Genomic DNA, 27,437 nt, shown 5'->3' with positions numbered 1-27,437 from the left:
TTAAACAATTCTACCCCCTGCAACAGCTTGGGTAAATATTTTCAAGGTATCCTATCAAAGTACTGACCATGCCCAGCACTTACCCCCACAAAGCCGACCTCAGTCCTGGCTGCTGTGACGGTGACTCCATCCACCTGGACAGTCACCGACCCAATGTAGAAGACCTGTGTGTTTCCACTGTTCTCGCTCTCGGCTATGACGTGGAAGGAGGGCAGGACGGAGTCATCCCTGCAGGTCTTGGCCACCGTGTAGTTGCAGGTGCCGTGGAAATCATACACCCGTCCATCGAAGGTGTGGTAATGCAAGTAACCCCCAGCCCAGCACGTGGCCTGAGAGACTGGCACACACTCTGGCTGCCCATTTATCATCTTGCAAATAGTTCCTTCTCTGCAGCGGACCACACTGCACGATGGCTTTGGAATATCTAGTGGGGAAAGACAATAGAAAGACAAGAAACACCAGACTAATCAGTTATATATGAGAGCAGAGAGGGGACTGAGGGTGGTGTGAAAATTGGGATGATATTTAGTGTCATTGGAATCCTACTTCTTAATCTAACCTGTTTGTGAAATGGAGCGAATGATCGATTGATCTATCTATCCCCATACGTCCCCTCTATCTATCTATCTAGCCATTCATCCCCATACATATTTCCCATGGACAGTTCCCAAACCTCCCACAAGTCCTCTGCTGGGAAATCTCTCTGCAGGGGTGAGACCACAGCAGTCTTTGAGCCAGCAGAGCCACTTCTTATATCACCCTCCCCACAGCCTCTCATGCAGCTACTGAACACAGAGAGCCACGTGACAGGCAATATGGAGCAGAGCCCTGCAATGCAACCCAAACCTGATGGGAGCCGACAGCAAGTGTCAAGTCTGGGTCAGGCTGAGTAGGAAATCAACGGGACCCTCTTGGGCTTGGGTCAAGTCAGCTGTTCTCCTTCTGCCTGTGGGTAGGGTTGCCAGGTCTCCATTTTTTGCCTGGAAAGTCTGGTCGAAAAGGGAACCTGGCAGTGTCCAGTCATCACTGCAGACCGGTCACTAAAAGTCCAGATACCTACAGTAACCAGCCTCCGCCACCCAGGGAATGGGGAGAGCAGAAGCTACTGCTGGAGCCTGGAGAAGCACTCAGCAACAGCTCAGGTGGAGAAAGGTACCGGCGTACAAGCGGCTCCCCATCCTGCCTTGAGCATGGCTCTCCCTCCCCAACCCTGCCCCAGTCACCCCATCAACCTCAGAGCCCTGCTCTCTCTCCAACGTCCTGCTCCAGTCACCCTTCCACCCCTGGAGCCCTGCTCAGCTGTCAGGGGCAGGGTGGTGGAGAGAGCAATGAGCAACAGTGGGTGGGGAAAGAGGAACAGGGAACAGGGCCTTGGGAGAAGAGGTGGAGCAGGAAGCAGGGGAGGTTCCGATGCTCAGTGTCCAGTTTTCACAAACGAGACAGTTGGCCACTCTACCTGTGGGGTGAGCGCGGAGGTAGGTGCATGCCCAGCTCCTACTAGCACTGCCACCTGGCTGCCTTATGCATACTGTGGAGTGAGGGAGCTGCCCCAGAGCGCACACACTGCAGCCAGGGATGGCGGATGGCAGGAACAGGTACATAGTCACCGCCATGCCAACCCCATGGGCGGGAGGTGGCCCTGGCACTCATTCACTTTCATTGGAAGAGTCAGGCTGGGTCGGAAAATGACATGACCTTCTTGAGATTGGGCTCCTCAGAAATTAGGCCCAAGCAGACCTCTAGCGTGGAGCAGACAAGGAGACTGCCTGAGAGGTGATGGGCTCTGAGACTGCCCAGATGACTGATGGTCCCTATGGGTCTGTAGCCAGGATGTTCTGTTTATAGCAGCCCCCAGCCTGCTCCTGGAGAGAGAATCATGGAATGTGCACAGATCCCTGACAGCTGCCCACCTAGCTCTGCTGGAGAGACCCAACAAGTCTTCCCATCCTTCCAGTCGAAATTCTGCAATATTATGGGTCAAAGTTCCAGGCTAAATGAAGGGGGAGAGTGAGAAGGGTACGGAGACACAACCACAGCTACTTACTCGCTCCTGTACAATAACCCTTCCGGGTACGTTTCAAACAGTGACTGTCCTGTACCTATGCTGATGCAGGCCCTGACGCCATCTCTAATCTGGCAGATTTCTTCTCGGGAGCAGCCATGGGCTTTACAGGTCACCCCTCGGGCAGGAACACACGTGCAGCTTTGCTGGCACTCGTTCATCAGGACCGTCTCATTGGGCTGATGGAACGTTTGGAAAACAGAAAATAGCAGAATGTAACTGGAAATGATTATTTAAAATAATTTTTGACAGCACCAAACCCAGAGCTGTGGATGTGTTTTTCTAACAGATGTCCTCTCGGAATGATATCGGGGAGCTCTCTGGCCTGTGTTATACAGGAGGGCAGACTAGATGATCACAATGGACCCTTCTGGCCTTAGAATCTATGTATCTATAAAAATGTCCATTGTGTCATAATATTATTTCCTCTTGCCTTTAGAGAGAAAGGCTGTCTAATGGGCTAAGGACTGGGCTTAAGGCCAGGAACAATTCCTAGGATTTAACCTCCCATCTGCTACTCATTCACTAGGTGGCCTTGAGCAAGTCACTGCGCTCATCTGGGCATTAAATCTTCTGGCCCTTTTTGGCACTTTGAGCATTAGATACTAGCAGAGGGGGAAGCCAGCCTGGATGGACCAATGTTCTGATCCAGTATAGCAAACCCTGTATTCTTGACCAGTGTAGGGATTAAGATGTGGACAGAGCAAAAATTAGATCAGACCCAGACACTCCAGCAGGGGGCGGTACCTTGTAATATCTCCCACGCTCGAAGCACCCACAGCTCTGCAGAGTCACACAGCCCTGGCCATCGAAGAAGAAGCCGTCATCACATTGGCAGCCTTCAGCACAGGTCTCCGGGCAGTCCATGATGTCTCCAGAGCAGGTGGTGGTACAGAGGTCAGCGCAGACCTCGTAGTGGCTGTTAACCGGGCAGCTCACAGCTTAAATAGAGAGAGAAATAAATGTGCCTGGAAAGATCTCACACCACAGCGTAGAGGGACAGACACAAAAGGAGAGAACAGCAGGACATGGAGGAGAGGAACAGGGCACCTTTAGAAGGGAACATGAGATTGTTGGTTCCCACCGAGAAGAGTTCCAGAAGAAGCCCAGAGGCCTGAAACAAGATGCTCAGCAATATTGACCCCCCCCCACAGTGCGTCCCAGAGCTCCTACACTGTCCGCGCACTTACGGCAGAAAGAGGCGCTCCTCCAGGGCTGGATGGGGGCCCCGGCCTCTTGGCAGGCCGTCACGTAGCTGTGGATACTCTGGCACAGGACCTGGGAGTCCCCGTTTCCCAGGCACACATCATACAGGCAGTTGCTCTGATAGACGCTGGGGCTGACTGCGCCGTGGCAGGCTGCGAAGGGGCCGTCGGAGTCTGTGAGCAGCCCACAGTAGTTGCGCCCTTTGAAGACGTCCTTCTTCTTCTCTTCGCAAACTGGACAGCTGTTTCCAGCACATCTGTCTGTACAGGATGCTCCTGGGATCTCGACTTCCCAAGCAGAGCCAAATGCTGCCTCATCAGGGGCTGTCCTGCCATTGGGGAGCAGGAACTCCTCGTTCAGCTGTCCATTGTAGTTCCCGCACAGGCCGCACGTCTGTCCCTCGTAGCTTCCTGGGATGGTGACCCTGGCCTGGTAAACCAGGTCGTAGCTCACAGTGAGGCCGAAGTTGGTTTGCACCAGAATGTTTGTGCCATGTTGATATGCTCTAAGTTGCCCATCAGCCACGATCACTGGGAGGTTGTGGGACACCCTGTTCACCTGGAAGAGAGGGAACATTCCCTGTGAGCACAGGGAAGCAAGGACACAGACAAGATTCTGCTCTCACTGACACATGGCATAAATCAGAATGACTCCAGATTTCACTTTGGGATGACTTGTCCTCACCTTCCAAGGTCTTCACATTGCCGCCCTCGTCTACATCTCTTCTCTCCTCTCTGCATCACCTCAGCTCCCTCCCAGTTCTCTCTCTTTACCATTGCTATTTTCTCCAACCATGTTTGGCTTGCACCTCCTTTTCATGCAAGCTCCTGCACACAGAATACTCTCCTACTTCTTGTCTATCTCCCCTTCTCCCCTAAAGACGCTCATTCCTTCACCCCTTGCCTTCTTCTCCTATCTCCACCAATTTACCACATGTTGTATTTGTCCCAAGTTAGACTGCAGGCTTCTCAGGGGAATGCATCATGGGAGAAATTCTTTAACACAGAGCCAAAGGAGTTAAAATGGAGAGGAAGTTTATTCCATGTTTGCAAAAATGTGAATTATGTGTAGAGAGTTCAAAGAAACATGGTGTATAAACCAAGAAGGGAGGCAAAGAAGATTGAGCTGAGCTAAGAGGATGCTCAGCTTGCTCAAATGAAACTCTGACATAGCAGCATCCATGAGTAATACTTCCTACCATCTCCAGTTGGCCAGGAGACTCTGTCCCATCCTGATGGATGATGATCTGGCATCAATTATTTCATGCCTTCATCACCTCTCTTCTGGACTACAGTAATGTGATATACCATGAACCCTTCAGCTCTCCAGAAGCGTCTCCTCACCAGCACTGGCTACTGAGATTACATCAAAACTGTCCTCTGCTCCCTCTTCTGCCTTCCAAAGAGAACACTGAATTCAGTTCAAGCTTTCACCCCTGGGTATCTAAAAGATCAATTAAACCTTCTGGGAAAATAAGGGTAAAGTTTGCCTGTGCAGGAGATGGAGCTTTACTGGTGAGCAGTTCGAGACTGAGGAATGAACTCCCTCAGAAACAAAGGACCCTGACAAACCTCACCACTTCTGCCCCAAGTGCAAGGTGCATTTCTCTGACCTGCTGTCTCAAACACACCCACACACATATATATAGAAGGCAATATGCGTGCACACTTATATCTTTTAAAAGTAAATCGAATGCAAAACACTCCCCTGTACGCACATCTCCTCCTGGGGATAGGATGAGAGTGTTGGTTAAGTTACTTAGTGTGTTGCTGGAAAGTGCTGAAATGCGCTCCATGGATGCGCATGTTAAAAGAATTTGTAAGAGGGTGGCTTGTCCTTTAAGGCCAGTGGGCCAGCCAACCCTGATTACTAAGGAGGCACACCTGAGGAGCACGAATCACCTGATTCCCCTATAAGAGCAGCAGGAGGAAGATGGGAGGCTGGCCCTGCAGAGAGAGTTCTCAGGGAGAAAAGAAGAGAATCAAGAGGCTGATGGGAGTGAATAGACTCCAGCAGGGAAACTTGAAATTTGGGGAGCATGACTACAGACAGGAAAGAACTCGGAGTGACCTGGTATGGAGAAAAATGGATGGACTTGAAAACTTTATTTTTCGTGTTTGATAATTTAATAATCCAGACCTTAAGGAGAGCGGTTGTTATTCGACTTGTCTTCTGAGCTATTGAGGAGCCCAAGAGGGAAAGCTGAGGCAGACTACCTGCAGTGCAACCTTTGCCATGAGGGGGCCTTAGAGAGATGGCCAAACTGCAAACAAACCTGTGTAGAATAGAATAAAATCTCTGCCCATGAGACTATGGAGGACTTACCATGATGAGCCCTTGTTTGTTTTGCAGTAGGGTGAGTGTGATCCCATACACCTTAATGGACACCAGCTTGGCCATGGACATGTTCCTGGTGCCCCAATCTTCTTTCTCTATGCTGATAGAGAATGGTGTAAGGTCACTGGCATCAGTGCAGGTCTTGGCCAGGATGTAGGTGCAGGTGCCTTGGAAGTCAAAGGGGACCCCATCGAAAGAGAGGTAGTGGGGATGGCCAGAGGCAGAACAGGTCGCAGATCCAAATGGGTGACATTTCTGGATGCCGTCCACAACCCCGCATTCCTCACCAGTGCCGCAGGAGAATGCCTTACACACAACCTCCCCACCAGCCAGACACACGCACTGCTCCTCGCATGAACCGCTCGGGTGGAAGGTCTCCCTGGCATGGTAGTAAAGTCCCCAGTGGAGGCATCCGCACTGGGAAATGGGGACACAGCTGTCGCCACTGAGAACAAAGCCCTCGTCACACACGCAGCCTTCCTTACACTGGGTCGTGCATTGCACCGGGGCATAGAGGTTGCTGCATGTCAGATCGCAGCTGCTGCTGCAGAATTCGTAGTGACTGTTCGGGGGACAGGACGGAGCTGTAATTAGAACAAAGAGTTAGCTCACATCGTGCATTAGCAATGTGTAAAAAGGAACTGTTGCTAAAAGATGCAATTTCATTTTAGCTCCTAATTTTCTATTTCCTTGGTTTGGTTAATTAACAAAAGGCACCATCTGTAATGGGGTCCCAGGTCTTATGAACTGGTTGCCTCACAGAGGCCAGGAGATGGGATACAGACAATCTCTCTCCTATGATGAGGCTTCTAATTCGGTTTTTATTGTTTCATGGTCTCGCTACTAGCTTTTTGTTTTGAATCAGGGTCAGTAGCGGTTAAAATTCATTCCCAACTGATGGCTTGTGTGGGATGAGTTGGTGGGTTCCCAGCCCAGTTTCTAATGGACAAACATCCCAATTAGTAGCCACTCTGAGTCCCAGCTCTGATTATGTCCCAGTCTCAGAAGGGAAGGCAAGGATTGGACTGGCCATGGAGAGCGCACTACATTCCTAGCAGTGTTTCCCTAGTGCTGTGGGTTCAGCACTCGTAGTGGCCTTGGCAGCTGCACCCTGGGCTAGGGTGCAGCTGCCTGCTGAGAGAGACCATTGTCTGTTAAAAATGTTCTGCAGTGTTTAGATCCACATCTACCAGCCAACAAGAATTAACGATCCCCCAAGGGGCAGGCAGCGGTGAACACAGGGGACTCACAGCAGAATTTCGTCGTCCTCCAGGGACGCACCATAGCTCCAGCTTCCTGACATGCCTCGGAATAGCCAGCAACGGCCTGGCAGACATTACTCTCCCGCCCACTGAGGACACAATAGCCGTACACGCAGTCTACAAAGTATCCATGGGGGTCCACTTTGCTGTGACATCCTCTGAAAGGGCCACTCTTGTGGAGGATGAGCCCACACTGCCCTCTGCTACCTCGTTGTTGTTTTTCAATAGCCTCTACACTTGCGCATGGGGGTATCGTTACTGCAGAGCATCCCCAGAGGTCGCCCACCTTCCAGCTCTGGCCAAAGCTGATGGGGTTTGGTGCCAATGTGCCATCCCTCATAAGCATGTCGTCCTTCCTGTCCATGTTAAAATTGCCACACAGACCACACACGGCTCCCGCGTAGGTAACTGGCAGAATCACTGTGGTGCGTCCTGACCACCTGGCATAGGTAACGGTGAGACCAAAGTCTGTCTGGATCACTGTGGCCCAGCCCTTTCTATACATAGTGATTTTCTTATCAGGGTTGAAGGGAAGATTAATCAGGAAACCATTCACCTGTAAAAGCAAGACACATGGGATATGAAAAATCGCTCGCCTGTGGTGGAACCTCTCGCCCCAGCACAGAGCTCTGGCCCATGGCTATAATAATAATCTACCTCTTGAAATCTTTGTCCCATCTGGCCTGCTCTCTCCTCTATGGCCTGCCTGAATCCCTGCTTTCCAGACTAGGAAGGATCCTCCAACCAGACTTTCATTTCCTCTGGCATTGGCTACTGCAGTTCCCTCCTCCGTGTGCTACCTGAGCCCCAGCTCCCGAGGTTCCCACATATGTTGGATGCTATTGACACTTTCTCACACAGACGAAGTGTAACCACGTCACCCCAACCCTCTAGCTTCTCCACTGGCTCCCCATTCACAACAGAATCCAGTTAATATTTGACCTGTTTTTTAAGATCCTTCTATGCTTTTTCTGCAACCGACTTCTGATCACAAAGGCGACTTTCCAGAAATGTTTTAGAGACTAGATGTGATTTCTGAAACTCACCATGATTTTCCCAGGGAATTGATTGCTGACCCTGATGTCGGTCTCATAGACCTTGATCTGCACAGGAGCAGTATTGCTTTCCTGGAAGTAGACTTCAAAGTCCACCAGTCCTTCCGCCTTCTTGCATAGGATAGTGACCTGGTAGTGGCAGGTACCTTGGAAGTCGTATCTCTGTCCATCAAAGGTGGTGTAGTGCAGATTCCTTGTCACAGAGCAGGTGGCGTAGCTGGAGGGGTAACAGCCCCGTACGCCGTTCACTAGCCCGCACCTCTCTGAGTGTTTGCATGTAGCGGCCGCGCAATCGACTTGTCTAGTGGCTGCGTTGCACATGCACCGTGTCCCACATGCCTCATCAACCCAGAAACTCTCATTGGGGGCATAGGGGCGCCCCTCAAACTGGCACCCACAGCCGCCCTTGGGGATGCATTTGCCCTGGCTCAGCACAAAACCATCCTTGCACTGGCAACTTTCCACACAGGGGTCTTGGCAGCTGCTTGGGGCTGACTGGTCCACACACGTGGCTGGGCAGGCTGTTCCACAGAGCTGGTATTGGCTGTTCTCCAGGGGGCACTCCATGGCTGGGGAGTGAAGGACCCACAGATTTAGCAGCAAACCCTCTCCACGCAAAAGCAATATTCAAAATAGACAGAAAGGGACGTATCTTGTGGGGCTCTGAGAGCCCTCAAATCCCAGTGACCTCAACACTGACTGAGGGTGCTCAGTATGTTGTAGAAGGTGCTTAGCCCCTTACAGGATCAGGCCCATAGTAGGAAGAGTCACTTAAAAACTGGCATCATTTCACCTCAACCATCCATGTGTTATCAGTCGACGTTAGATACTCAAAGTGACAGGCTGTGATGAAGGGGGGATTGTGTGTACTATTTTTATAACCTCTGTGTGTGCCTCAGTTTTCCCATATGCCTTCTGTGTTACCCAGTGTGTCCAAAATGACTGTTTGCTCCCAGGGCACGCTAAGGCCATGTCTACACGAGCACTTATGTCAGCAAAACTTTTGTCACTCAGGGGTGTGAAAAACAACACCCCCCCCGAGCAACACAAGTTTTGCTGGCATAAGCACTTGTGTGCAGAGCGCTATGTTGGCGGGTGATGCTCTCCTGCCAACGAAGCTACCGCCGCTCATTGAGCTGGTTTTATTCCGTTGGTGGGAGAGCTCTCCCATCAGCACAACGCAGCTCCACGAGCGATCTTACAGCGGCACAGGTGCATCGGTGCAGCTGTGCTGCTCGAAGCTTGCTAGCGTAGACATGTAAGAAACATCGGTACGAATGTCGCCGAGCTGTCTCAGCTGGATGGGTCATTAAAAAGGACTGGCTGAGAGGGACCCCATATCAGTGGAGAATCCAGAAGACAATGGCAAATGCAGTCACAAGGACATTGACACCTAGCAATAAACGACTCCGAGGTGGATGGATTTCTCTGCCTCTCAGCAGGGAGGTGCAGCAAAAATCCCCCAGCTCGAGAAGAAAGGACTGGGAAATGTGATGTGGGGAAATAAGGGTTGGCTGCTGGCAGGAGTTGGGGCTCTCACCTGGAGTCTGACCAAAGAGCTCAGATGGAGACCTGGTCTACGCTACCGAGTTAGATGGATGTAGGGCAGCTTATGTCAACCTAATTCTGTTGGAGTCTACACTAAAATGTGGCTCCCACCTCTGTAACTCGCCTACTACACTGACTTAATACCTCCATGGAAGTCATAGCACTTAGGTCGATGTAATTAGGTCGATGCAGTATCTGTGTAGACAGTGCAGTGATTACGTCGACTGTTGCTGCATTTCAGAAGCCATCCCACAATGCCCCACACTGACAGTTAAATTGCTGCAAGCGCTCCTGATGAGGACGTGCTCCGCCGACACACGGAGCAGAGTGCGGACATGTAAAACCGATGCAGTTACTGCTGTGGCTGTACATCACATAACTTAGGGCAAATCTACACACAAAACTGCACAGGCACCTTAGCAATACCATGGACAGACAAGTACTGTAGATACAACAGAATCCAGGAGCTCTGATTTCCCAATCACTGCTCAATCCCAAATCACTTGATCACACTCCCTCCCAAATAGGGTTTCCGAGTGCCTGGTTTTCAACCAGAACACCCAGTCGAAAAGGGACCCTGGCAACTCTGGTCAGCACCGCTGACCGACCCGTTAAAACTCCGGTTGGTGGTGCAGTGGGGCAGGCAGGCTCTCTACCTGGCTCCATGCAGCTCCTGGGAAGCAGCGACATGTCCCTCCATCTCAGGGGCAGCCACGGGGGCTCCTTGCTTGGCCCCCACCCCAAGTGCCAGCTCCACGGCTCCCACTGGCTGGGAACGGCCAATGGGAGCTGCGGGGGCGATGCCTGGGGGCGGGAGCAGCACACAGAGCCCCATGGCTACCTCCAGGCAGGAGGGACATATCTCTGCTTTCCAGGAGCTGCCTGAGGTAAGCACCATCCAGAGCCCGCACCCCGCATCCCCTCCCCAACCCCCTGCCCTAGCCCTGAGCCCCCTCCGGCAACCCAACTCCCTGCCCCAGCCCTGAGCCCCCTCCCACACCCAAACTCCCTCCCAGATCCCGCACCCTGCACCCCATCCTGCACTCACACTCCCTTCTCCAGTCCAGAGCCCCCTCCCGCACTCTGAACCCCTTGGTCCCAGCCCAGAGCACCCTCCTGCACTCCAAACCCCTCATCCCAGGCCCCACCCCAGAGCCCACACACCTAGACAGAGCCCTCACCCTCACCCTCTCCCGCACCCCAACCCCCTGCCCCAGCCCAGACCCCCCTCCTGCACCCTGAAAGCTTCATTTATGGCCCCACCCCAGAGCCTGCACCCCCAGTCCAGAGCCCCTCCCCACTCCCTCCTCCCCCTCTTGCACTCCAAACCCCACCCCAGGCTGGTGAAAATAGGCACGTGAACAAGGGTTGGGGAGAGCGAGCGACGTTAGGAGGGGAGATGGCGTGAGCAGGGGGGTGGGGCCTTGGAGAAGGGGCAGGGCAGGGGGCGGGACAAGGGTGTTCAGTTTTCTGTGATTAAAAGTTGGCAACGTTACTCCCAACACCAGGGCTAGAACTCCTGATTTCTCAATCATTACTCAATCCCAAACCACTCGATCACGCCCCCTCCCAACACCAGGGCTAGAACTCAAGAGTGCTGAGCCCCAGGCTCCCCGGTCTAACCAGCAGACCATAGACCTTGGCATTCAAATCTGTACTCACGGCATCTGGCCAGCTGCCTCCATTCCCCAATCCTGATCCCCTCCAGCTGGCAAGCGTCCACATAGGCCTTCAGGGCCTCACACAGGGCCTTCCTGTAGCCGTCGCTGTGGCACAGATCGTACACGCAGTTGTCCAAGTAGACTGTAGGATCCACCTTGGTGTGGCACTGGCTGAAGGGCCCATCTGAGACCTTGGTTATCAGGCCGCACGAGGCCTCTTCCTTGTACTTTCTGGCTATGCTGGCGGCACAGGGCCTGCAACCTCCAATGCAATCGTGCCAGCAAAACTGATCCTCATCTTCCACTGCCCAGCTTTTCCCCAGGGCGGCGACACTGCGAGCCCGGTCCCCTTCTGAGGTCCGGAAGTCATCGGAGGGGTCCCCATTATAGTTGCCACACAGGCCGCACAGGCTGTCGGAGAAGTCATTAGGCACGGTGACCCTCAGGTCGTTGTTCCAGTCATAGGACACGCTGAGGTTGAAGTCGTTGCAGAGGACAAGGGAGGTGCCGCTCTGATAGAGCCGAAGGGCCCCGTTGTTCAGGGAGATGGGTAAGTGGGCCCTGGTGTTATTCAGCTTCGTGGTGAGAAAGAAAGGGCAAAGGTCAGAATCGAGTGCATAGGTCGTTCATTTAGAAAGGGACCTCTTCTCAGATACAATTTTTCACTGGTATTTGCCTATTCTTCAAAATCAAAAGTTTTGATGGAAACTAAGTAGATTCCAAAGACTGACCTGGAGCCTGGGACTTCCCAGAAAATTTAGTAATTTTGGGTTTTCATTCCATATTGGAATGAAGCTCATTTTCAAATAATTGAAATCCTCTCCCAAATGGAATTAACTTTCTCCAGCCACCTCTATCTACTATGATGCTATAATGTACTATTGGTTCAGATTTGGGTCCAGATTCAGTGAAAATTATGAGGTGGTTCCATTACTATTGATTGGAATTTTTCCGAACAATTCCTATATTGGACCCGTGATTTCAGTATAGCCCATTGTAGATGAAAGGGCTGGCAATAAGAATTGCTGGCAGCTGCTGTAAATGACAGGGACTGCATTGGTTAGAGCTGTTAAGGAGCGGCTCCACTGAAAGAGGGGGCTGCGTTGGTGACAGCTGTTAGCAGCATCACCTGAGGGACGAGAGGTCTCTAGGAGCTGACTACAATGTACCGGGGCTCCTGAGGTACCTCAGGTTGGAGATGGCTCTGTAGTTCAAAGGCCCTGAGCTGCCGAGATGTGCCTCAGAGTTTCCCCATAGCTTAGAGCTCAGGCATGTCCTCCTGGATCCAATAGTGGGGATTCTCCTCAGGTGGGCTCTCAGAGGAATCCCTGTTACGTTAGAAACTGCTGGGGAATTTGCGGAAGGATGGACACAGTGGAGCTGGGATTTGCCCTGCTCCTGCATGACATGCTGTGGGATATGTAATGACCAAATGTTCACATCTACACTTTATCTGGTGTGTAGATCCTATGTGCTTGTGACAGAGCTGACAGCTCCTTATACTAAGCCACCCAACCTGCTCCCCTCAGCACAGCACCCTCTAGCGCCAGATTGGGATCAGTGCGACTCTGACGGGACAGCACCCCCGACTGACCCCCCCACACCACTCCCTGCCACACAGCACCTGCTAGCGCCATGATGGACATTGGGGTCAGCACTAACTGCAAGGGGAGAGTGCTCTGTACTTGGTACCCAGACCGCTCCCTACCACAGAACTCTCACCAGTGCCCTGCTGGGCATTGGGCTTAATATTAACTCGGGAGAAAGGTCTGCTACTGAGACACCTACACATCTAAATAGTACAGCGCCCCCTATCAAAGTGCTGGTATGTGGGTGACAGCACAGATACAGTGGCAGAGCTCCTACTAAATCAATAATAATACCCACTGCAACACCTTGGGGTATTTTTTTCAAGGTAGCCTATCTATGTACTGACCACACCAGATTTTGTCTAGCTTGCAATTCTACATGGAGGTCGGGAGTGCAGTTTCCTGCCCTCTATTTAGTAAAGCCTACAGGGTGAGCATAGGAGCAAGGTGATGTGTGTGCCAAGCACTCACCCACACAGAGCCGACCTCAGTCCTGGCTGCTGTGACGGTGACTCCATCCACCTGGACAGTCACCGACCCAATGTAGAAAACCTGTGTGTTTCCACTGTTCTCGCTCTCGGCTATGACGTGGAAGGAGGGCAGGACGGAGTCATCCCTGCAGGTCTTGGCCACCGTGTAGTTGCAGGTGCCGTGGAAATCATACACCCGTCCATCGAAGGTGTGGTAATGCAAGTAACCCCCAGCCCAGCACGTGGCCTGAGAGACTGGCACACACTCTGGCTGCCCATTTATCATCTTGCAAATAGTTCCTTCTCTGCAGCGGACCACACTGCAGGATGGCTTTGGAATATCTAGAGGGGAAAGACAATAGAAAGACAAGAAACACCAGACTAATCAGTTATATATGAGAGCAGAGAGGCGGCTGAGGGTGGTGTGAAAACCAGGATGAAATTTAGTGTCCTTGGATCCTATTTCTTAATCTAGCCTGTTTGTGAAATGGACCGAATGATCTATCTATCTATCTATCTATCTATCTATCTATCTGTATATCCCCATATACCCAATCTACCTATCTATCTATCCCCATACACCCCCTCAATCTATCTACCTATCTGTCCCCATACACTCTATCTATCTATTCCCATGCACTAGTAAATTTCTCACTAGTCCCCTGTTGAGGAAATCCGTGCCTGGGTGACACCTTTCCTGGCATAGAGCCAGCAAAGGGATCTCCTGTGTCTCCCTCCCACCAGTGCCCAGCAGAGGCGGTGCAACCCAGAGGGGCATGTTGGGGGAAGCATTAAACAGGCAAAGGAGAGCGGCTGGGATGTGATGGGCTCTGACACTGCCCAGCTGACTGATGGCCCCTACGGGGTTACAGCCAGTAGGCTCCATTTTGAGCAGCCCCCAGGTTTTAATAAGATCCCTGACAACTGCGCATCCTACTCCGCTGTGTATGCCAGAAGCAGGACACAGCAGACACCCTGATACAACAAGGATTTGCATCTTTCAAGTTGAAATTCTGTAATATGGCTTGGGGTTCATGGCTAAATAAAGGGGAAGAGAAAGTCAAAAGGGTGAGGAGACATAATCACAACTAGAAAAGGAGTACTTATGGCACCTTAGAGACTAACAAATTTATTTGAGCATAAGCTTTCGTGAGCTACAGCTCACTTCATCGGATGCATTCAGTGGAAAATACAGTGGGGAGATTTATATACATAGAGAACATGAAACAAGGGGTGTTACCATACACACTGTAACCAGAGTGATCACTTAAGGTGAGCTATTACCAGCAGGAGAGCAGGGTGAGGGGGGAAACCTTTTGTAGTAATAATCAAGGTGGGCCATTTCTAGCAGTTGACAAGAACGTCTGAGGAACAGTGGAGGGTGGGGAAATGGGGGAATAAATATGAGGAAATAGTTTTACTTTGTGTAATGACCCATCCACTCCCAGTCTCTATTCAAGCCTAAGTTAATTGTATCCAATTTGCAAATTAATTCCAATTTAGCAGTCTCTCGCTGGAGTCTGTTTTTGAAGTTTTTTTGTTGAAGAATTGCAACTTTTAGGTCTGTAAACGAGTGACCAAAGAGATTGAAGTGTTCTGCGACTGGTTTTTGAATGTTATAATTCTTGACGTCTGATTTGTGTCCATTTATTCTTTTACGTAGAGACTGTCCAGTTTGACCAATGTACATGGCAGAGGGGCATTGCTGGCACACGATGGCATATATCACATTGGTAGATGTGCAGGTGAACGAGCCTCTGATAGTGTGGCTGATGTTATTAGGCCCTATGATGATGTTCCCTGAATAGATATGTGGACACAGTTGGCAGCGGTCTTTGTTGCAAGGATAGGTTCCTGGGTTAGTGGTTCTGTTGTGTGGTGTGTGGTTGCTGGTCAGTATTTGCTTCAGGTTGGGGGGCTGTCTGTAGGCAAGGACTGGCCTGTCTCCCAAGATCTGTGAGAGTGATGGGTCATCCTTCAGGATAGGTTGTAGATCCTTGATGATGTGTTGGAGAGGTTTTAGTTGGGGGCTAAAGGTGATGGCTAGTGGCGTTCTGTTATTTTCAGTAGGTGACTTCTGGGTACTCTTCTGGCTCTCTCAGTCTGTTTCTTCACTTCAGCAGGTGGGTATTGTAGTTGTAAGAACGGTTGATAGAGATCTTGTAGGTATTTGACTCTGAGGGGTTGGAGCAAATGCGGTTTTATCGTAGAGCTTGGCTGGAGACAATGGATCGTGTGGTGTGGTCTGGATGAAAGCTGGAGGCATGTAGGTAAGTATAGCAGTCAGTAGGTTTCCGGTATAGGGTGGTGTTTTTGTGACCATCGCTTATTAGCACCACAGTGTCCAGGAAGTGGATCTCTTATGTGGACTGGTCCAGGCTGAGGTTGATGGTGGGATGGAAATTGTTGAAATCATGGTGGAATTCCTCAAGGGCTTCTTTTCCATGGGTCCAAATGATGAAGATGTCATCAATGTAGCGCAAGTAGAGTAGGGGCATTAGGGGACGAGAGCTGTATTTCCCCACTGTATTTTCCACTGAATGCATCCGATGAAGTGAGCTGTAGCTCACGAAAGCTCATGCTCAAATAAATTTCTTAGTCTCTAAGGTGCCACAAGTACTCCTTTTCTTTTTGTGAATACAGACTAACACGGCTGCTACTCTGAAACCAATCACAACTACTTTACTCACTGCTTGTGCAATAACCCCTCAGGCATGTTGCAATCAGTGACTGTCCTTTACCTTGGCTGATGCAGCCCATGACGCCGTCTCTGATCTGGCAGGTTTCTCCTCTGGAGCAGCTATGGGCTTCGCAGGTCACGCCTTGGGTGGGAACACAGGTGCAGCTTTGCTGGCAGTCGTTCATCAGGACCGTCTGACTGGGCTAAGGGGATGTTTGGAAAAGGGGAAATATTGCAATGGAACTGGAAACAATTATTTATAATATTTCTGGCAGTGCTAAACCCAGAACTCTGTGATGAGGTGTGTGAATGTGCATATTGTGTCATAACATTATTTCTCTGTCTAAAGGCTGTCTGATCGCTTTCTTTGACAGAGTAACAAGCCTTGTGGATAGAATCATAGAATCTCAGGGCTGGAAGGGACCTCAGGAGGTCATATAGTCCAACCCCCTGCTCAAAGCAGGACCAACACCAACTAAATCATCCCAGCCAGAGCTTTGTCAAGCTGGGCCTTAAAAACCTCTAAGGATGGAGATTCCATCAGCTCCCTAGGTAACCCATTCCAGTTCTTCACCACCCTCCTAGTGAATTAATGTTTCCTAATATCCAACCTAGATCTCCCCCACTGCAACTTGAGACCATTGCTTCTTGTTCTGTCAATGAGTCCTGCCATGAGTGCAAGGGACTGGACTAGATGACTTCTCGTGGTTCCTTTCACCCTGTGATTCTATTATTCCAATGGGTTAAGTGCTGGTCTGAGGGCTAGGAACAACACCTAGGTTCTATCCTGCCATCTGCTCCTGGCTCATTGTGTGGCCATGAGCAAGTCACTGCCCCTCTCTGTGACTCCGTTTCTCCATAACAAGCAAAGTGCGTTTCATCGTCTTGCCTTTTTTGGAACTTTGGGCATTGAGTACTAGCAGAGCTGGGATGCGAGGTTGGATGGGCCAGTGGGGCTCTGATCCATTATAGAAAACCCTATCCCTGACGAATGTAGGATTTAAGATGTGTATAAAGCAAAAATTAAATCAGACCCAGACCACTTGAGATGCTACCTCATAGTATCTCCCCTGTTCAAAGCATCCACAGCGCTCCTGAGTCACACAGCCCTGGCCGTCAAAGAAGAAGCCATCGTCACATTGGCAGCCTTCAGCACAGGTCTCCGGGCAGTCTATGATGTTTCCAGCGCAGGTGACAGTGCAGAGGTCAGCACAGACCTCATAGTGGCTGTTGGCAGGGCAGCTCACAGCTTAAATGGAGAGAGGAATAATTATTGGCTGGACAGATCTCATACCACGGGCTAGAGGGAGGAGACATAAAGGAGAGGAGAACAGCACAGGAAGGAGAGGACAAGGACACCTGAGGTTGTTGGTTCACACTGAAAGAGTCTATGAAGAATCCCAGAAGTCTGGAATTTTGTTCCCATAAATGCTGTCTCCCTCTCCCCTTTTGTCCCGCACCCAGAGCACCTTGGCTACCTGAGCTCCATCAGTATCATGGACTTACGGCAGAAGGAGGGGCTCCTCCAGGGCGGGATGGTGACCTTAGCCTCTTGGCAGGCTGTCACGTAGCTGTGGATGTTCTGGCACAGGACCTGGGAGTCCCCGTTTCCCAGGCACACATCATACAGGCAGTTGCTCAGATACACACTGGGGCTGACCGTGCCGTGGCAGGCAGTGAAGGGGCCATCGGGGTCTGTGAGCAACCCGCAGTAGTGGTGCTGTTTGAAGACATCCTTCTTCCTCTCCTCACAAACTGGACAGCTGTTCCCACGGCATCTGTCCGCACATGATGCTCCTGGGACCTGGACTTCCCAAGCAGAGCCAAATGCTGCCACATCAGAGGCTGTCCTGCCATTGGGGAGCAGGAACTTGCTGTCCTGCCTTCCACTGTAGTTCCCGCACAGGCCACACATGTGGCCCTGGTATCGCTGTGGAACGGTGACTCTGGCCTGGTAAACCAGGTCGTAACTCACAATGAGGCCAAAGTCAGTTTGCACCAGGATGTTTGTACCATGCTGATATGCTTGGAGCCGCCTGTTGGCCGTGATCACCGGTAGGTTGTGGAACACCCCATCCACCTGTCCAAGACAGAGCATTCCCCTGTGAGAAGGGGCTGGGCTCTTGGGGAGAGGAGGGGGCAGAGAAACATGATACTGGATTGTCGTAGGGGTTTCTTTAACTCTCTACTCCTGGTGGAATTTTTGTGTGTGTGTATTGTTACAGACATACTTGCTGACAGGTATTTTGAAATAAATTCCCAAAATAATTGAAATTGGCATGAGTATATAATGTTATTTTGACAAATAAATATGCAGAATTTTGCATGATTATAAAATATTGTGTTCAGAATTTTTAATTTTTTGGCACAGAATTTGCCTGCAGTACCAGTTGGCTGTGAGATTCCATCCCATCCAGGCAGAGGATGACTTGGCTTCAGTTATTTACGCCTTTGTCACCTCTTGGCTGGACTGCAACAAGTGATATAGCTGTGGAAAGAGCCTTCAGCTCTTACTCCAGCTGGTGAAGAATGCTGGAGTTTGTCTCCTCAGAAGCACTGTCCACTGTGAACACATCACACCTCTCCTCCACTCCCTACCTTGGCCCCCCACAGAACATCAAATCCCATTCAAGGTCTCAGTCCTTATCTTCAATATATTCAACTGCCTTCCAACAAGGGGAGATACTACATAATTAATTGGATCAATTTCCATGATGAAGACCCTTGTTCCAAAGCTCCTCAAGGCTTGAGCATAACCTTTGCCACCATCACCATAGCCTGCCTGTGATGGGGTGCTCTTGCCACACCAGCCCCAAAAGGGCGAAGGAAGCTGAGTAAGGAACCAGTTAGTGTGATAAGCCACACGTGAGAGGATTAAGCTGGAGGAGCAACCTCTGGAGGATGAAATTCAGCTGAGTGGGTGTGACCTGGGCTAGTATAAAGCCAGGAAGCTGGCAACAGAAAGGGTGGCAGTGAGAAAGTTTGTGTATTAGAGCGGGAAGGAGGGAGCCCAGGGAAGGAGTTGGACCCCAGGAGCCTGGCCCTGAGGGAAGTGCATACCCAGAAGAGAGAAGGACGGAGAAGAAAGATTGTGGGAGGCAGAGGAGGAAGCAGCCCAGGGAGACAGCAGCAAGGCTGGGGACTGATTAGACTATGGCTGCATGTTGTAGAGTCCCTGAGCCAGAACCCAGAGTAGTGGGAAGGCCCAGGTTCTCCTACCAGCCACTGACAGTGCCTGGACAGCGGGTCCAGGGAGACCCTATACCCCGGAAGGAGAAACCACATAGTGACCTGGCCAGAGGATGAGTCACAAAGAGGAAGCTGCAGCTTCTGGAGCAAGAGCGGGGCCCCAGAGTGAAAGAGAGGGAGAGACCACAAGGGGAGACATTAGACATGGAAGAGAGCTAATTCCCAGAACAGTCAGAAGGAGGCGCCACCTGCAGTGAGTAGAGCACGCCGTGACACTGCCACAATGGCCACTTCTCCAGCGATTATGACATCCGTGACAAGGTTAATGCCATCAATAGAAACTCTCAGCAGCCATAAAGGTTATCAAATTTATTTTTGGTGACAGAGTCATTTATGTTGATAGTTAGCACTTTCAGGGTCCAGTTGGCCTTTATCTTATACAACTAGTCATTTCCTCTGAGATGCCTTTAATTCGAGGAGATGTGGCTATTTGGTACAAGCCAGAGTGGTCAAGTCCCCACCATCATCTAAAATCATACTCAAGTGTTGCTGATCCTTGAAGTAGAGGGTATATTAAAGATTGATAAAAGCTTCAGGATGAAGTCTGTGATCAACAGCTTTGCTCCTCTGGCACAACTGGACTTTCACTTTCTACAAATGGGAAATGACTGCCTAGGAAGGAGTACTGTGGAAAGGGATCTGAGGGCTATGGTGGATCACAAGCTAAACATGAGTCAACAGTGTAACACTGTTGCAAAAAAAGCGAACATCATTCTGGGATGTATTAGTAGGAGTGTTGTAAGCAAGAGATGAGAAGTAATTCTTACGCTCTATTCCATGCTGATAAGGCCTCAAGTGGCATATTGTGTCCAGTTCTGGGGGGCCACATTTCGAGAAAAATGTGAAGAACTGGAAAAAGCCCAGAGGAGAGCAACAACAATGAATATAGGTCTAGAAAACATGACCTATCAGGAAAGATTGAAAAAATTGGGTTTGTTTAGTCTGGAGAAGAGAAGACTGAGAGGGGACATGATAACAGTTTTCAAGTACATAAAAGGTTGTTACAAGGAGGAGGGTGAAAATTGTTCTCTTTAATCTCTGAAGATAAGACAAGAAGTAATGGGCTTAAATTGCAGTAAGGGAGGTTTAGGTTGGACATTAAGAAAAACTTCCTAACTCTCAGGGTGGTTAAACACTAGAATAAATTGCCTAGGGAGGGAATGAAATCTCCAGCACTGGAGGTTTTTACGAACAGGTTAGACATACACTTGTCAGGAATGGTCTAGTTATTACATAGTCTGGCTTGAGTGCAGGGGACTGGACCAGATGACCTATTGAAATCTCTTCCAGTCCCACACTTCTATGATTCTATGATTAAGGGTAAGGCTTATCTGTGCAGGAAACAGAGCTCTCTTGGAGGCCAGCCCAAGCCTGGAGAATGAACACCCACAGGAATTAAGGACCATCACAGACACCACAACCTTCTGCTCAAAGTGCAAAGCACAAAGTGCATTTCTATGACCTTGTGTGATGGGGTGCACTCACCCCGCACTGGACGGAGAAGGGTTAACTCCTCATTGTGGGCTAAAGAAACCAGGATCCCACATCCCTACTGGGCATGCTCCAAGTGCAGCACTAGTATAAAAGGGAGCAGCTCAGTCGGGGCTGATTGCTGACGGGGAAGGACACACCTCTCAGGTTCCAGTCTGGGAGCAGCTGGAGCCCCTGACCGTGGAAACCAGAGGCGCCAAGACCCAGACAGATGCCTGGATACCTACTAACGCCCAAGAGGGATCGGAGTCACTGGGAACTGCATGCGTCGAGAAGCCCAGAAACCCGGACGACACCCTGACTACTGCTCCGAGAGACACTGAAGGAAGTGGCCCAGGGGGGACGAGCTGTAGTCCTGTGGGAAGTCAGCATGTTTCAGTTGGAGCCCCACTGACTCAGGGAACCTGGGCCGGGACCTGGTGGAGGCCGTCCTACCCTGGTACTCCCTCCCCCGCCCCGTCAGATGGTTGCCCATTGGCTCTGGCTGCTAGGCCTCACTGCCCTGTGGATAAGGGCAACCCCACTGGTTCTGGCCACTTGTCCTTACTGCCCTGTGGATAAGGGCAACCCCATTGGCTCTGGCCACAAGGCCTTACCATCCTATGGGTAAGAACAACCCTACCGACTCTGGCCACAAGGTCTTATTGCCCCACAAGTGAGGGCACCTCTCTGAGTCTGGGCATTGGGTGGCACAGCTCTGAGAGGCATGGCAGTCCTATTGACTCTGGCCATTGAGAGAGAGGGCATCCGTATCAACCCTTCCATCAGGTCTTCTAGCCCTGAAGAGAAGGGCAGCCAAATTCACTCTGACCACTAGGCCACACTGTCCCAGAGGCAAAGACAATTATGTCGACACTAGCCATTTGGCCTTACCCCCATGAGGTAGAAGGCAGGATCTGGAGAAGGCCTTACCATGATGAGCCCCTGTTTGTTCTGCAGCAGGGTGAGTGTGATCCCGTACACCTGAATGGACACCAACGTGGCCATGGAGACATTCCCACTGCCCCAGGATTCTTTCTCTACGCTGATTGTGAATGGTGTCAAGTGGCTGGCATCGGTGCAGGTCTTGGCCAGGATGTAGGTGCAGGTGCCTTGGAAGTCAAAGGAGACCCCATCGAAAGAGAGGTAGTGGGGATGGCCAGAGGCAGAACAGGTCGCAGATCCAAATGGGTGGCATTTCTGGATGCCGTCCACCACCCCGCATTCCTCACCAGCGCCGCAGGAGAATGCCTTACACACAACCTCCCCACCAGCCAGACACACGCACTGCTCCTCGCATGAACCGCTCCGGTGGAAGGTCTCCCCGGCCTGGTAGTAAAATCCTCTGTGGAGGCATCCGCACTGGGAAATGGGGACGCAGCTGTCGCCACTGAGAACAAAGCCCTCATCACACACGCAGCCTTCCTTACACTGGGTCGTGCATTGCACTGGGGCATAGAGGTTGCTGCATTGCAGATGGCAGCTGCTGCATAATTCGTAGTGACTGTTCAGGGGACAGGACAGATCTGTAATTAGAACAAAGAATTAGCTCACATAGCACATTAGCAATGTGCACAATGAACCATCATGAGAAGATGCAACTTCATTCCAGCTCCTAATATTCTATTTCCTTGGTTTAGTTAAATAATAGAACGCACCAACTGCAGTCCAGCCCCAGGTCTGAAGGACTGGCTGCCTCCAAGAGATCAGATGATGGGATACAGACAATCTCTCTCCAAGGCCTAAGGTTCCAGTTTGGGTCTTGGATTCATGGTTTCACTACTAGCTTTTTGTTTTGAATCCAGGTCAGTAGTGGTTAAAATTCATTCTCAACAGATGGCTTGTATGGGATGAGTTGGTGGGTTCCCAGCCCAGTTCCTAATAGAAAAATATCACAATTCCAAGCCACCCAGTCCAGGCTCTTATGATGTCCCAGTCTCAGCAGGGAGGCCCGGGACTAGACGGGCCATGAAGTACACTACATCGCTAGACAGTATTTCTCTGGCCCAAGGTACACCACACTGATGGCGCATGTAGTGGGGACAGCTCCAATGGCCACTACCTGTGTTGTACCCATCCTTTGCAGAGAGGACAACTTTAAAAAATGTTCTGCAGAACAGGATAAGCGAGTGTTTTGATCAACATTTACCAGCCAACAAGAATTAACAATCCCCATGGGGCAATCAGTAGTGAACACAGAGGACTCACAGCAGAATTTCGTAGTCCTCCAGGGATGCACTATAGCTCCAGCTTCCTGACATGCCTCAGCATACTCAGCGACAGCATGACAAACGTTACTCTCCCACCCACTGAGGACGCAATAGCCGTACACGCAGTCTATGAAGTATCCATGGGGCTGCACTTTGCTGTGACATCCTCTGAAAGGGCTACTCTTGTCTAGGATGATCCCACACTGTCCTCTGCTACCTCGTTGTTTTTCAATAGCCTCTACACTTGCGCATGGGGGTATCTTTACTGCAGAGCATCCCCGGAGGTCGCCCACCTTCCAGCTTTGGCCAAAGCTGATGGGGCTTGGTGCCAGCGTGCCATCCCTCATGAGCATGTCGTCCTTCCTGTCCATGTTAAAATTGCCACACAGACCACACACGGCTCCCGCGTAGGTAACTGGCAGAGTCACCGTGGTGCGTCCTGACCACCTGGCATAGGTAACGCTGAGGCCAAAGTCTGCCTGGATCACTGTGGCCCAGCCCTTTCTATACATAGTGATTTTCTTATCAATGAGGTTGAAGGGAAGATTAATCAGGAAACCATTCATCTGTAAAAGCAAGACACATGGGATATGAAAAATCGCTCGCCTGTGGTGGAACCTCTCGCCCCAGCACAGAGCTCTGGCCCATGGCTATAATAATAACCTACCTCTTGAAATCTTTGTCCCATCTGGCCTGCTCTCTCCTCTATGGCCTGCCTGAATCTCTGCTTTCCAGACTAGGAAGGATCCTCCAACCAGACTTTCATTTCCTCTGGCATTGGCTATTGCAGTTCCCTTCTCTGTGTGCTACCTGAGCCCCAGCTCCCGAGTTTCCCACATATGTTGGGTGCTATTGACACTTTCTCACACAGACGAAGTGTAACCACGTCACCCCAACCCTCTAGCTACTCCACTAGCTGTCCATTCAAGTCAGAATCCAGTTAATATTTGACCTGTTTTTTAAGATCCTTCTATGCTTTTTCTGCAACTGACTTCTGATCACAAAGGCGACTTTCCAGAAATGTTTTAGAAACTAGATGTGATTTCTGAAACTCACCATGATTTTCCCAGGGAATTGATTACTGACCCTGATGTCGGTCTCATAAACCTTGATCTGCACAGGAGTAGTACTGTTCTCCTGGAAATAGACTTCAAAGTCCACCAGTCCCTCTGCCTTCTTGCACAAGGCAGTTAGCTGGTAATGGCAAGTGCCTTGGAAGTTGTATCTCTGTCTATCAAAGGTGGTGTAGTGCAGATTCCGTGTCACAGAGCAGGTGGTGTAGCTGGAGGGGTAACAGCCCCTTATGCCATTCACTAGCCCACACCTCTCTGAACGTTTGCATTTAGCAGCCACGCATTCAAGTTGTCTAGTGGCTGCGTTGCACTTGCACCATGTCCCACATGCCTCGTCAACCCAGAAGCTCTCGTTGGGGGCATAGGGACGCCCCTCGAACAGGCACCCACAGCTGCTCTTGGGGATGCATTTGCCCTGGCTCAGCACAAAACCATCCTTGCACTGGCAGCTTTCCACACAGGGGTCTTGGCAGCTGCTTGGGGCTGACTGGTCCACACACGTGGCTGGGCAGGCTGTTCCACAGAGCTGGTACTGGCTGTTCTCCAGGGGGCACTCCATGGCTGGGGAGTGAAGGACCCACAGATTTAGCAGCAAACCCTCTCCATGAAAAAGCAGTAATTAAAATATAGAGAAAGGGGCATATCTAATGGGGCACAGAGAGCTCTTCAATCCCACTCACCTCAAGAAGAGTAAATGATGCTTATCACATTGCAGGAGGTGCCTGGCACCTTAAAGGATCAGGCCCATAAAGGGATCATTGACTTAAAATTTGGCATCACCTTATCTCAGACTCCCATGTGTCATCGGTAGATGTTATATATTCATAGTGAGAGCCATCTTAGAAATACCATAGACAGATACAAGGAGTACTAGTGGCACCTTAGAGACTAACAAATTTATTTGAGCGTAAGCTTTTGTGAGCTACAGCTCACTTCATTGGATGCATTCAGTGGAAAATACAGTGGGGAGATTTATATACATAGAGAACATAAAACAATGGGTGTTACCATACACTTAAGGTGAGCTATTACCAGCCATCACCTTCAGCCCCCAACTAAAACCTCTCCAACGCATCATCAAGGATCTACAGCCTATCCTGAAGGACGACCCATCACTCTCACAGATCTTGGGAGACAGGCCAGCCCTTGCTTACAGACAGCCCCCCAACATGAAGCAAATACTCACCAGCAACCACACACCACACAACAGAACCACTAACCCAGGAACCTATCCTTGCAACAAAGCCCGCTGCCAACTCTGTCCACATATCTATTCAGGGGACACCATCATAGGACCTAGTCACATCAGCCACACTATCAGAGGCTCGTTCACCTGCACATCTACCAATGTGATATATGCCATCGTATGCCAGCAATGCCCCTCTGCCATGTACATTGGTCAGACTGGACAGTCTCTATGTAAAAGAATAAATGGACACAAATCAGACGTCAAGAATTATAACATTCGAAAACCAGTCGCAGAACACTTCAATCTCTCTGGTCACTCGATTACAGACCTAAAAGTTGCAATTCTTCAACAAAAAAACTTCAAAAACAGACTCCAACAAGAGACTGCTGAATTGGAATTAATTTGCAAACTGGATACAATTAACTTAGGCTTGAATAATGACTGGGAGTGGACAGGTCATTACACGAAGTAAAACTATTTCCCCATATTTATTCCCCCCGTCCCCCACCCTCCACTGTTCCTCAGACATTCTTGTCAACTGCTAGAAATGGTCCACCTTGATTATCACTACAAAAGGTTCCCCCCCACCCCGCTCTCCTGCTGGTAATAGCTCACCTTAAGTGATCACTCTGTTTACAGTGTGTATGGTAACACCCATTGTTTCATGTTCTCTATGTATATAAATCTCCCCACTGTATTTTCCACTGAATGCATCCAATGAAGTGAGCTGTAGCGCACGAAAGCTTATGGTCAAATAAATTTGTTAGTCTCTAAGTTGCCACTAGTACTCCTTTTCTTTTTGCGAATTCAGACTAACACGGCTGCTACTCTGAAACATAGACAGATAGGCAGAGACACTGTAGGTACAGTACAACCAAGAGTCCTCATATCCCAACCGCTGCTCAAAGCACTAGGTCACACTCCCGCTAAGGAGAAGAATAGAATGCAGGACTGCTGACCCTCAGACCCGTTTATATAATGTTGGCATTCAAATCTGTACTCACGACATCTGGCCAGCTGCCTCCATTCCCCAATCCTGACCCCCTCCAGCTGGCAGGCATCCGCATAGGCCTTCAGGGCCTCACACAGGGCCTTCCTGTAGCCGTCGCTGTGGCACAGATCATACATGCAGTTGTCCAAGTAGACTGTAGGATCCACCTTGGTGTGGCACTGGCTGAAGGGCCCATCTGAGACCTTGGCTATCAGGCCACACGAGGCCTCCTCCTTGTACTTTCTAGCTATGCTGATGGCACAGGGCCTGCAACCTCCAATGCAATCGTGCCAGCAAAACTGATCCTCATCTTCCACTGCCCAGCTTTGCTCCTGGAGAATGTCACTGGGATCCGGATCCTCGCCTGGGGTCCAGAAGTCATCGGAGGGGTCCCCATTATAGTTGCCACATAGGCCGCACAGGCTGTTGGAGAAGTCATTAGGGACGGTGACCCTCAGGTGGTTGTTCCAGTCATAGGACACCCTGAGGTTGAAGTCGGTGTGGAGGATGAGGGAGGTGCCACTCTGATAGAGCCGAAGGGCCCCACTGTTCAGGGAGATGGGTAAGTGGGCCCTGGTGTTATTCACCTTCATGGTGAGAAAGAAAGGGCAAAGGTCACAATCGATGGCATTAGTCTGTCATTTACATTTCATTCTGACCTCTGCTCAGATTAGCAATCGGCCCCATCCAAAATTTTCAGTGAATCTGGTCCCAAATCGGAGCCAGAAATAGTTTATAGCATCATGTTGGATAGAACTGGCTGGAGAAAAGTAACTCTTTATGGCGGAGGATTTCAGTATTTCAAAAATTGGTTCCGTGCCAATTTAGAATAAATCTAATCAATTGCAAAATTTTCTCTGAAGGGAAACGGAGACCCAGCTCTGAGGCAGTCCTCCTGGCAAGATGCCAAAGAGCCAGGTCAGCAATCTGGGAGAAGGCCAGGTGGGTTTTGGAATTTGCATGGTTTCCATCAGAACATCATTGAAATTGGACCATCTCTTCAAAGCCTTTTGATTGTGACAAATTGGCAACTACTGAATAAAAACGATTTCATTGGGATTTCGAAAGGACTAAGCCTAGGAATTGGTGAGGCCAACCATGGGGGAGGGGGATGGCGCGGGTTAGAGCTGTTAGGGAGCCGCCCCTGTCGGGGAGGGGTCTACCGTATTGCCAATCTCAAGAGATCAAAAATCATGAGTCAGACCCTAAAACTCATGAGATCGGTCCCAAGACATAAAGAGCTTTTTGAAAAAGGACTACACTGTGATTTTCAGACTGTCTTTTGATGTTAGAACTCTCAGTGAGTGTCTGAGACAATTTGTGTTGCCCACTCTCCTAAATTTACAGGGGAAGGGAATTTTGGTCCCTGTTGCAGGAGCTGTCAC

The 27,437-nt window shown here is 50.3% G+C and overlaps 1 protein-coding gene across 1 annotated transcript in view; it reads right to left on the bottom strand.

The window, feature by feature from the left end:
* LOC114020790 (IgGFc-binding protein-like) overlaps window positions 1-27,437 on the bottom strand; it is a 52,058-nt gene that overhangs the window by 12,209 nt on the left and 12,412 nt on the right. Inside the window, exons 4-19 of the mRNA XM_043535583.1 lie at window positions 26,066-26,639; window positions 23,856-24,433; window positions 22,798-23,365; window positions 21,523-22,115; window positions 17,377-17,950; window positions 16,926-17,119; window positions 15,932-16,073; window positions 13,192-13,532; window positions 11,133-11,706; window positions 7,914-8,491; window positions 6,856-7,423; window positions 5,594-6,189; window positions 3,253-3,826; window positions 2,810-3,003; window positions 2,100-2,241; window positions 84-424 (exon numbers count right to left, since the gene is read on the bottom strand). Of these exons, the coding sequence (XP_043391518.1) occupies window positions 84-424; window positions 2,100-2,241; window positions 2,810-3,003; window positions 3,253-3,826; window positions 5,594-6,189; window positions 6,856-7,423; window positions 7,914-8,491; window positions 11,133-11,706; window positions 13,192-13,532; window positions 15,932-16,073; window positions 16,926-17,119; window positions 17,377-17,950; window positions 21,523-22,115; window positions 22,798-23,365; window positions 23,856-24,433; window positions 26,066-26,639 (7,131 nt within the window). The remainder of the gene's footprint in view (window positions 1-83; window positions 425-2,099; window positions 2,242-2,809; window positions 3,004-3,252; window positions 3,827-5,593; window positions 6,190-6,855; window positions 7,424-7,913; window positions 8,492-11,132; window positions 11,707-13,191; window positions 13,533-15,931; window positions 16,074-16,925; window positions 17,120-17,376; window positions 17,951-21,522; window positions 22,116-22,797; window positions 23,366-23,855; window positions 24,434-26,065; window positions 26,640-27,437) is intronic.

The sequence above is a fragment of the Chelonia mydas genome, chromosome 24, assembly GCF_015237465.2.
Source record: "Chelonia mydas isolate rCheMyd1 chromosome 24, rCheMyd1.pri.v2, whole genome shotgun sequence".
Lineage (NCBI taxonomy): Eukaryota > Metazoa > Chordata > Testudines > Cheloniidae > Chelonia > Chelonia mydas.
The sequence above is the reverse complement of the archived record's forward strand: the minus strand, read 5'-3'. Positions and strand labels throughout refer to the sequence as shown.